Source organism: Gigantopelta aegis, chromosome 6 (assembly GCF_016097555.1).
Source record: "Gigantopelta aegis isolate Gae_Host chromosome 6, Gae_host_genome, whole genome shotgun sequence".
In the NCBI taxonomy this organism is placed as follows: Eukaryota; Metazoa; Mollusca; class Gastropoda; order Neomphalida; family Peltospiridae; genus Gigantopelta; species Gigantopelta aegis.
In genome coordinates, this window is record NC_054704.1 from 24,179,456 (window position 1) to 24,191,804 (window position 12,349).

The following is a 12,349-nucleotide window of genomic DNA, read 5'->3' on the forward strand; positions in this document are numbered from 1 at the left end:
TCCTTTTCATATACTGTACGATAAACTAAAAACTAAATAGTTTGATTTAATCAGTCAAAATAAGACACTTTACTGTATATAATGTGGAATTGCAGAGTATACAGCGTATAATTTCACTGACAAGTTTTCTGGACCATTCAAAAGTGTACTACTTACTATGAACGTGTATTCAGCCTGTACATTTGTTTCTAAACGTCAGTGACCAGTATTCATTTATACTAATAGCAGTTGTTTTTCTCTGATGTCTAGTGTAACATTTATTGCCATACTGTTTCCATAATATGATCAACCCAGTACCTACTGAGGCACTGAACTGCATCTCTGAACTGGTTACCACTGATGAAAGAAAAACCTTATCTACCACTGATATCACTATTTTCATCCTGTTTACCCCCAATGACTACAAAATGAATTCAACTGAGAAAAAAAAACCAGTAGTATTTTCAGGGACTATATTTGTTTGTTAAAGCCACCTCAGTTAATGTTTTGAGTGAATTGTCTACACCCTCACCCATCTCCCCCCCCCCCCCAAAACAACAACAAAAAACCCCACCCTATATATAAATGTATTTAGAAACTTAACATCAGAATATTCTAATACCATAAATTATGAACAGAATATAAATTCACTAGAATCTACAGAAAATGTTTCAATTGCCATTTATGAGCATATACATGTCAATGGCTGGTCATACAAGACACCTTTGTAACAAGTTGAGCCATAGCTTATCAAAACTGTTAACAGGAGTGATCCTAGCAGACCTCTTAAAGTTGAAGTTTATAAATATATTACTATATCAAGCTCCTTCAACTAAATGAACCTCTTAACATGATAAGAACAAGAAATACCATTCTTAAGTGACGGGCAAACAGCTCAAGAAAAAAGCAATTCCACTTTGATTTTTCAAGTACATGTTTGATAAAACTGACATTTGATTAAATTAAATTTAATTATAACCATAATAAACAGTACACTGACAGAGGGAAAAACACAGTTTAGTGTTAGTGCACTGTAATGACCTCCCAGCAGAGAGGTTATTTCCATGCTGTAATGTATTGATTAAAACAAATTCTGCCCTTCATAAAACACAAACACAAAAAACTTAAGTACATGTACAAACCAAACTGACACTCAACATCACAAAACTTAAAACACAAACAAATGTATGATCCAATAAATAGAGAGAAAAAACACCCCGGACTGAAAACAAATAGAGCAAAAAACCCTACAAAACCCCCCAGAGTAAAATCATGAACTGAAAATAGATCACTTATAAGAAATAAACATTACATGTATATATAGGACAGTCCACTGTGGCCATTGGATGCAAGTGGCCTTTATGCAGAGGGAAAAACACTTGCATCTGTGTGTATATGTAGTAGTGTTGGTATAACGTGCTCCTACTGGCAGTAGCTAGTGGGAATTTCCCTATTAGCTCAGTTGGTAGAGAGTCTGTGGTTCGAATCCCCTCAGTGGAGGTTGATTTTTATCTGTTACATTTGGAGCCGACGTAGGGACTGGGCCTGTACTTAACACAAGAATACAATTATAACCCAGGCAGGATCTGTAACAGTTCAACTGCCCGTGGCCCACAGCTCCGGGGCGTAGCTTCACTTGAGAGGGGAGTATGTAGTAGTGTTGGTATAAAGTGCTCCTACTGGCAGTAGCTAGTGGGAATTTCCCTATTAACTCAGTTGGTAGAGCATTGGACTCTCACACTGAGAGTCTGTGGTTCAAATCCCCTCAGTGGAGGTTGATTTTATGTTACATACACACTACACATGCATGTATGCAAACAATTTAAGTGTCCTTTACATAGTATAGTTATTTTTGTACAAGATGTTCTCAATAAAAAACAAATTAAATTGTCCAAACAAACTTGAAAACTGAAACAGAAAACAAACAAAACTGAAATAATACAAATATAACTGAAATAACCAGAAAACAAACCTAGGACAATGACCAGCAAAGAACTTTTAAACCAAAAAATAAGGTCTAATGTGAAAACTGAAAAGTAAATAATACAAACTGAAAACCAACAACGAAGAACTGAAATTCGAACAAAATTAAACTGAAAATTAGTACACTTTTGTCAATACACCCTTCTGAGGCTGCCTTGTGCACAAAATGAAATATGATCTGCAATGCAACAACTGGGGTTTTTTTTCCACTGAGATATTTTGAAAATTCATCAGAGTTTTTTTCACCCCTTATTTTCTAATTATGTTAGGACCAAAAAAACCGAGGAATGTTTATTTTATGACATCTCAGGACATTTTACACTACAGCTATTTGATGTCCACCATATGGCTATTGCAACAATTAGTCTTGGGTGACAGACAACCTGCTGCCACTGCATATGTTTCTATTGAATAGCAGCAATGGATCATTTTATGTAATTTTCAACAGATAGGACTGAACATACACTAGACTAGAAGCACTGGGTTTGCAGGAAATTAAGTCCACAATATACATCTTTTGATGCAAAATGCACCTCAGGTGAGTTCCCTACCAATGAGAATGGGCATCTTGTGATGCAATGCACCTCGAATGAGTTCCCTACCAATGAGAATGGGCATATTGTGATGCAATGCACCTCGAATGAGTTCCTTACCAATGAGAATGGGCATATTGCGATGCAATGCACCTCGGATGAGTTCCTTACCAATGAGAATGGGCATCTTGCGATGCAATGCACCTCGAATGAGTTCCTTACCAATGAGAATGGGCATCTTGTGATGCAATGCACCTCGAATGAGTTCCTTACCAATGAGAATGGGCATATTGTGATGCAATGCACCTCGGATGAGTTCCTTACCAATGAGAATGGGCATCTTGTGATGCAATGCACCTCGGATGAGTTCCTTACCAATGAGAATGGGCATCTTGTGATGCAATGCACCTCGGATGAGTTCCCTACCAATGAGCAACCTCTCATCCAACTAGGTCTAATGAACTCCAAAACTACTCAAAGTACTGAATATTCCAAAACCATTCTTATATGAGACATACAATTCATCTGAATTTAGTATGTTAAAGATGTGAGAAAAAATTAAAATGCATATTCAATCCATAACAAACACAAATGTTAAAACACCCAATGAAATAAAACAAATGCTGTGCAATTACGTTTTTGATAATTTTGGGGATGTGGATCTGAAATCCTTATATATGGCTATGATATTACTGAATGATTCAAATATTCAAAGACCAGGTAACAAATGAAGTAAAACTGCTATTATGCATTAAAGAAATAATAGCTTTAAGAAGGGAAACTCGAAAGCAACTGCAGAGAAAGAAGCAAAGTATTGTCCAACATTTACAAGACTTGTTGATGTTACCTTTTGATGTGAATCTTCAAAGGCTATATCATTTACAGGGAATACTGGTTGAATGTGTGCTTTAAATGATTGATATAATGAAAATAACAGCATGGCATGACATTAATTTGCATAAGAGCCAGACAAATGTGGTGTGTATTATACTTTCTATAACCAGTCAGTCAACTGATGTTATCACCATCATTCGACCAACAGAAAGACAAATATATCAAAGGCTGTGGTGTGTGCTATCCTGTCTGTGGGATGGTGCATATAAAAATTCCTTTGCTACTAATGGAAAAAACATAGTGGGTTTCAACTTTAAGACTATGTCCAAAAATTGCCTAAAAGTTTGACATGCAATAGCCAATGATTAATAAATGGTTGTGCTCTAGTAGTGTCATTAAACAAAACAAACTTTAACCATAATGACATGCAATTAACTGTCTAAACTTTAAATCCATGCACATTCAATCAGTATTCACCTTTGTACACAATAATGCATTAACAACTATTCCAAAATATTGGTATGTTTTGTTTATCATGTATATATATATATATATACACTGCATCAAACAAATACAACAAATGAGAGAAGTATGCAGCCAAATCTATCAAACATCACACGACATATCTCAAACCAGTTCTTTATATAGACAAATGTCACTGAAATAGTATGACCATGTTTACAGACACACTTTTTTTTTTAAATGAGAAAATTGTAGAAAACATGGATGCCCATAACAAAATGGAAGATCCTGGCTTTCTGATTGGTTTTGGGAATGTTTTGGCCAGTACATGGGTTAAGGGTGAAATTGTCATAGGTCAAGTGATGTATAAACACACCTTTACCATGACATAGGCTACTCAGGCTACTCCTGCATGAAGAGTAAAATACATCTTTTAATGCACTTTCCCCAAAGGAAGGGGTGGGACGTAGCCTGGTGGTAAAGCATTCACCTGATGCACGGTTGGTCCAGGATTGATCCCCGTCGGTCGACCCATTGGGCTATTTCTTGTTCCAGCCAGTGCTCCACAACTGGTGTAACAAAGGCCATGGTATGTACTATCCTGTCTGTGGCATGGTGCATATAAAAGATCCCTTGCTACTAATCAAAAATAGTTCATGAAGTGCTGACAGCAGGTTTCCTCTCAATATTTGTGCAGTCCTTAACCATATGTTTGATGCCATATAACCGTAAATAAAATGTGTTGAGTGCGTTGTTAAATAAAACATTTCCTACATTTCCTTTCCCCAAAGGACAGTACATAACATGCATGACCTTTTATACCAGTCATGAGGCACTAGTAGAAGTGAGAAAAAATGAATCCACTGAGGATTGATCCTATGAACCAATACACATCAGGCCATTTAAATGTACTGTAGTACTAGTGACGCTATATTATTTTCTACTCTAAAGAAGGAAGGAAATGTTTTATTTAACAATGCACTCAACAAATGTTATTACGGTTATATCTACCCAAAAGATGTCATCACACTGTGTGAGCTTGTTCCTTCAGACTGAATGTTACTTAAGCAGTGTGTGTGGTGCAGCTACAAAAATGAAAATCCATGTACACTATTTCCAATAAGAGATCCAATAGCTGGATTGCAAAATTCCCATGTGAATGTTCTCATTGAAAATTATTTATTTTAATGTTTATGGCAGCATCACAAGTGTTGCATTACATCCAAAACCTTTAAGGTAATACCTGGTGATAAAAAAATATGTGTCTTTGCAATACCTGTTCAAATAGTATTTATATCAGATTCATTATGGATACGGCTTTCCCTCAAATTTTTTAATGTACTTTCATATGCCACTGTTTAACTGCATACATTATTTTGTCATAGATGATAATACAAAATGGTTGACATTTTGGTTTAAACAATATTTATTCCCAATTATAATGCTGGTTGGGGATTGGCCAACAGGCAAAATGCCTATATCAAGGCCTCTCCCTTCAATTTGAAAATGTAATTCAGGTTTACGCAAGATTGTCAGACCAATGGTAAATTCAATGATTCCAAATCTCAAAGGCATATTCCGAAGGGCAAGTTGACATTTTGAAATTACACTTACTGTATTTGAGTTAATCTGCATATTGTTAGTGACAATTTCTATCATTTTAGCTACTGGAAGCATAGGCCTAAATGCTGAGAATACCAGATTACAATAATGTAAATGTGTTTGCATCAATACTATCCATTACATAAAGAACTGTTTTAAGAGAGCCTCATAAGCATATTTACAACAAAAAAATGGGGAAAGAAACACAACTAAATTAACACCTGAACACAAAACACAGCCATTGCATTGATGGCAAACAAAAACATGTGATATGTCAATAAATAAATCAAGGCAAAACATGGCTCTGCATATTGATACGTCAGTACAGTATAGAAAATACTGCATAGTCTGATATGGGGGGGGGGGGGGGGGGGGGGGGGGAAACACATGATGGGTGGTGTTTTAAAGGGGTGTAATGTAACAGTATAACAATATATAGCAATATTCTTAGTATCACAAATTGGCAGCCGTTTTATTTTAAAACAAAGTAGAAAAAAGTGCAGAAAGGACGGCCCATTTGTCAAGAATGATTACTGCAGTTACTAACAGCCAAAAATGGAAATATTGGTAGCCAAGTTGGTTAATAATAGATGGCAGTATAGCTGAAAATGAAAACGTTGAATGTACTAGTGTATAAGGTTATTATACAATTAATGTTGTTTACAATATGTAATCTTATTGTACAAGTTACTGGCCTCTCATCCAACCACGTTTTTCGAATTTTAATACACTTTTTTGGTGTACAAGATTGGAAATTACTTTTCGATCATGTTACAAATGAAGCAATTTGACTACAACAGATAATAAATGTATAGATCTTTGCCCCTAACTGCAATGATACAAATGTTTTACATCAAAATTATTTTACATCTGCTGGCAGTGATGGACAGAGAAAGTTCAGCTCTAAGTTCTGAGGGATTAAAAATACTTGAATTATTTATTGTTTGCATTTGATGTATCACATGATTTATTCTGTGCAATTTACAGTTAAAATATCTGATATAAATGCCTTGATAATTTGGTGAAAGCTGGTCTCAAAATGCATAAAATGAGTTCACATACTATATGTGACACTGAGAAAATACACTTGTTGTACCCATGATTACATTTGACAATGTGAAAACACACCTTTGTTACCATGACTACATTGTAGCACTGTGAAAACACATCTTTGTAGCCATGGCTATATGTAACATTGTTAGAACATACCTTTGTTACCATGATTACAAAGCTGCACTATGAAAGCACATCTCTGTAATCATGACTGTGTGTGACACTGTTAGAAAAAAAACCTTGTTACCATGACTATATTGTTGCACTATGAAAGCACATCTTTGTGACTATGACTAAGCCAGCTCCACCCTTTTGTTAGAAAAACAAAAAACAAAAACACCACCAATATGTGACTTGAGAAATTTTTAAATATTAAAAAAGGGGGAAAAAATGTCTTCTGGTATTTATATACATACCAGTATCAAGGCAAGGTAGCCAAGATGCAGTGACATTTGAAAAAACACAAAATGGTTTATAATGAGTATGGCCAATGTTGAAATGATGTCCAAATAAATACAATTTGATGCATACATGCTATGAACATATTACAAAAGAGCAACCTGGAAATAAATGCAATAGGTTTTGTTCTAATGGTGAGCCAAACTCAGCTGTGATGACAACGCTGCTGTGAATAACAAATTGTAAAATTAAAGAACAACATCTCAAGCACCCGAATTGTAACATAGTGATTGTTGCTTTCTTGGACCTCCATACATGAGACCATCCTTTAAAAAGAGTTGTCTGTATTCTGATTTTAGCAAGGAATTAATCAGTAGGCAGTTTTATTATTTTATTTTTATTTTACTGAATTTAGACAGAAAGGGAAAACAATCATGAGCAAAGTGAATGGAGATGATTTTGTTTTATTTGGTTGGGATATAGCAAACAATGTGATTTTAATTTAGTCTGATCTATGTTTTCAAGGTAAACCTTTTCTTGGCAGTACATAGATAATTGATACACCAGTAGCTCCAAGCAGTAATCAGAGATACATGTACTTCAGAAACACCATTATACTTACAGCATTGGACAATCTCTAGTATTTCAAACTGTCATTTAAATTTGTGCTTGGAGCATTATTTAAGTTAATAACAGCTATTGCATAGTACATATAGCATATAATAACATTCTAGTCCTCAAAATTGTAATAAATATAATGACCAAATACATATATATGTGTTCCCAATAACAGGATCTGCAATTTTAGTTTATACTTGAAAACCTACATGTAATTTTAAGTCACATGGGATTCAGTTTGTACTAATAATATGTATCTGTATGTAAACACACTTAGAATTTGTTCTGAGATATAGTTTTTGTGGACCTTTGTATACAAACACCAACAAACTACAACATAAATACTGCACACAAAAATGCAACATCAAATGTATTAATTTATGTCAATACAAAATACATAAAACATAAACCTACACACAAAACTACTGGCTGTTTTGTTCCTTCATCATGATATGTCCAGAAATGTCCAGACTGATCCTGTTCAACCTGGTTATAGTATCAAACACAGCAATCTAAAGCAGGTTAACATATGTCAACTGCTACAACAAGCAGGCAACCAAAACCAGCTCATTGTGTTAGCAGCAAAACATATAATGCTGCTTTAATTACAATCAGAATGGTAATGAGGTTTCACAGGGAATGATTTGTTTTTCTTGAGGATTTCATGCAGCTTTATCCCATGGCTAACCATCATGGTTTCACCACCATTTTAGAAAATGTGCAGTCATCAACTGATACCATCATCAACTGATGCCAACATCTGATTTGTCAAGTCCTTTGGCATTAAGATGACAAAAACCAATGGTTGTTCGACTATTGTTACCCTTTTCCTCCTCAACTTGAATTGGTTTCAGCTTGTGCAATGGAATCACCTTATTGCATACCCATATGCAACTTCCATCAGCTTCTGCACGTTCCTCTGGAGATGCTGCCAACCACAGATCCTTTGTATCACTGTGCACACTGTTGTTCCAAACAGCAAAACACGATTATTCCATCAAATGTTTTCCTTTTTCCTCTTCTTTTTCCGATCTTCATACAGGGCTTCAAGTGAATCTTGAAGCGAATGGAATGAAGGTCTTGACGATGGTTTCTTATGCCAACAAGACCGCATTATCTCATAAATCTGTGGTATTACATTGTCCGGCCTACACAAGACCTTTCCTTCTTTAATGTACTTAACCACCTCTTCGTGAGTCAAGCCGTAATACGGCTGTAAAGCAAAAGAGTAAATCTCCCACAGCACCACACCAAATGACCACACATCGGACTGAATTGAGAATTTATTGTACATAATGGCTTCCAGAGGCATCCACCGAATGGGAATGGCATCATTTTCCGTGCCTTTGTAATACTCCACACTGTGAACACTGCGTGCTAAGCCAAAGTCTGATATTTTAACAGTCAAGTTTTCACTGACTAAACAGTTTCTCGTGGCAAGGTCCCTATGAACGTATCCTTTGGATGATAAATACACCATTCCTGAAGAAACCTGTTTTGATATATACAGCTGATCAACGAGGTCAATGTTGGCCACCTCGTAGCCAAAGAAGTCCGAATGAGAATGAGTGATATAATGATCCGGACTGCACAGTCTGAGGAATTCATTCAGGTCCCCTTTACTCATGAACTCAAACAGCAAACACATGGGCTTACCAATGGCACACACGCCCAGTAACTTAACAATGTTTGGGTGTGAAAAATTGGCCATCAGCGAAGCCTCTCTTTCAAAGTCTGACTGCAAGTCATCAGAAGCATCTTCCTTCAACATTTTGACTGCAATCATCGTAAAATCGTCCTTACCAATGTCTGGCGCTTTGGCTTTGAACACGCGTCCAAATGCACCCTGCCCAATATCTCTTATGTACACAATATCATTCCTCGGGTACTCCAGACTCTCCAGTTTAGGGTTCAGGTGTTGCTTCTCCTTCATCAGGTGGTATGACTGGTTCTGCGGAAGCTTCTCAATGTCAATGTCAAGGTCTTCTTGTGGAGTGGCATTGTATCGGACTGAGCGGTTGTGAGCAAACACATAGTAAAACAACCCTGCTATCAGTCCCATGACGATGACGATGACGGACGCGATGATGGTGATGATTAGAATGACATCCAGTGTGAATATGGGCTGGCCATCTGTCTTGGTTTTATCAGTCATTTCCAAACCATTTCCATCTGGATCTGTGCCATTAACATCTAAAAGAAATAACTTTTGTTTTAATATAATGCAAATTCAACTGTCATTATTTGAAACTTTGTAGGGCCTATGTGATAATTCATTTTAGAAATACAGGAACGTGTATTGGGTACACTATTAAAGTAGAAGAATTTAAAAAATATATTTTGGAAGACAAATATTTGTATTAATAAATATCTTAACTAATCAATGTATGAACCAGAGTTCTAAGTATGAACCAGAGTTCTAAGTATAACTTAAACATGTTTGAAGGAAGAGACATTTAACCATTATTTTCTTGCTTAAATAATGATCTTAGAAAGTTATTACAAATACCAATTTTAAAACAAAATGAGATGAAGAATTTAAAATATATGTGACTGTTCTTTATGCTTTTATTATTTATATGTGAGTACCTTATTTATTTTTGTATTATCTCTGTATATCATCGATAGAAATATACATAATGTTTCATTTGTCTACCGGACAGGTACATCAAGAAATCTACTTGTCCAGTAAAATTTTCACTTGTCCCAATTTTTTTTTTGTTTTATTCAAGTACATGGACTGTACTTTTGATTTCTCAAAATTAAACTTCATTGAAAATTTTTACTTGTCCACTGAACAACCATTGAGATATATTTTGCTTGTCCGAGCAGATTTTCACTTGTCAGAACAAACGGACAAGTGCTTATTTCGAACACTGATTATACACACAATTGTCCTAATCTGACCACCTTTCATGCTACAGGCTTACATGTACAGTTCATATTATAGACAAACACCGACTGTACGTACCACACTTGGGGATATCACAGCGTTCCCAGCGTGTGAACTTATCCATAGTGTAACACCACGGACTAGCTTCTTCGGAACCAGGATTGCGACAATAGTTTTCAGAGTTCTCCAGCTCTACGAATGTTGTCGGCGGTCGGTCGTGTTTGTGGGGGAAGTTCGTGGACCATGCCTGGCAGGCCCTTCCTGACTTTGTTACATTCACAGTTCCATTGTACCAGCGCCCTGTATCTGTGTAGCACTCGCCTGAAAAATAAATACATGTATTAAACATATGTATGAAATACGTATGGTAGAATTACACGTAAGTGTAGTTATCATTAATAGTAATTACAACATGGCTTAAATATAATCAGGGCACCACAACTAGCTTTGTTAAAGTCTGATTTTGTTTAATGACACCACTAAAGCACAATTATTTATTAATCATTGGCTATTGGATATCAAACATTTAGTCATTTTTGACACAAACCTAGCAAAAAACTGCTACATTTTTCCATCAGGGATCTTTTATATCCACAGACAGTACAGCACATACCACTGCCTTTGATATATCAGGTGTGGGGCAATTGTTGGGATGGGAACACCCAATCAGAGATTGGGGCCACTGAGGTGGTTTGATCCTATGGTGTAAATATCTCAGGTAAGCACTCTACTTACTGAGCTAGATTCCACCCCACTACTATTAGTAGTACTAACTTTGTGACAGATTCTTATATTTATATTACAATGACTGAAACCATTGGATGTGGGGGTTTTAACAGTTCATATAATTTTTAGTGCAAATATTAGCATTTTTTAAAAATTAACTTTTGTACCTGGTACCATTTTAAAAGTAAGCTATGTAATGTATCAAAATGGAAATTTTTTATGGTCAATACACAACATAATTACTGTGTTCTGCTCTGAATACCTTTTCTGCTATTCAACCAAAAAAAAGTCAGATTTGATTTGTTTTTTAATTACCCGATTTATACCAAACAGAATGTTTGCTGATGCCTACATGGTCCTATTTGTGAAAAAGAACCACAGTGACCATGCATATTTACAAATTATTTGATGATGTTTGATCAACAATGAACATTAATTGGTTAATGTTGTTCTGTAGTGTTCTGAAACAATTTTTTTCTCTCCTTTTTATACTCAGTATGAATGAATCCTTGGTATTCATTAAAATATTACAGCAAATTCTATGCTCCCTCAACCTTACCAAGCCATGTCTGTTCTGAATTTATAGTCACTGGCAAATAAAGCCAAAGGCTATGCTTGGGATAAATGTGTCTATCATGAATCTCAAGTGGAGAGAGCCATAATATAGAATACCATACCATACCTATCTATAGTCGTCGATCCATAGTACTAATGACAGGTATGATACAAGTACTCTTTCACATTTGTCAATTGTGACCTTTAAGAACAAATTTTATTTATGTTAATTTGGCAAGAAAAATGTCACATAATTATTGATATTTGTTGGAAAATAACTATGGGTTTTTGCTTTGTTTCCAGAGATATACTGATGGAAAGAAATAAAGGAACACACAAATAGTAGAAGATAATGCTGACTGCAACCAAAGCCACCACTCAGAGTATAAGGAAGTTAACTGTGTTACTGGTTGACATACCCACAGTACTGACATTCAGAGCCACATTACATCTGTATTGTTACAGACATGACTACTTTAATAGTGAATTAAAAATGGTCTCAGATACCATGTGCTCCCTTATTTCTATCAGTATATTTTGGAAAATTGTTCTGCTCATCCAGAGACAGCCCTCTACTACATGTACTACAGTAACAAGCAAAAAGCATTCTCAACTCCACATGCACTAAATCCATGTATCGCATTTATATATAATAACACAGGGTTACTGAAGATCAGATAGCCGACAGAGCTTCACCTCAATCCCAGGCCCG

At 35.7% G+C, this 12,349-nt stretch overlaps 1 protein-coding gene across 1 annotated transcript in view; it reads right to left on the minus strand.

The window, feature by feature from the left end:
• Nucleotides 1-7,822: 7,822 nt before the first annotated feature.
• Nucleotides 7,823-12,349, minus strand: part of LOC121375660 (tyrosine-protein kinase transmembrane receptor Ror2-like) — a 122,525-nt gene continuing 117,998 nt past the window's right edge. The window contains exons 8-9 of the mRNA XM_041503222.1: nucleotides 10,435-10,677; nucleotides 7,823-9,656 (exon numbers count right to left, since the gene is read on the minus strand). Of these exons, the coding sequence (XP_041359156.1) occupies nucleotides 8,461-9,656; nucleotides 10,435-10,677 (1,439 nt within the window). The 3' untranslated portion in view covers nucleotides 7,823-8,460. The remainder of the gene's footprint in view (nucleotides 9,657-10,434; nucleotides 10,678-12,349) is intronic.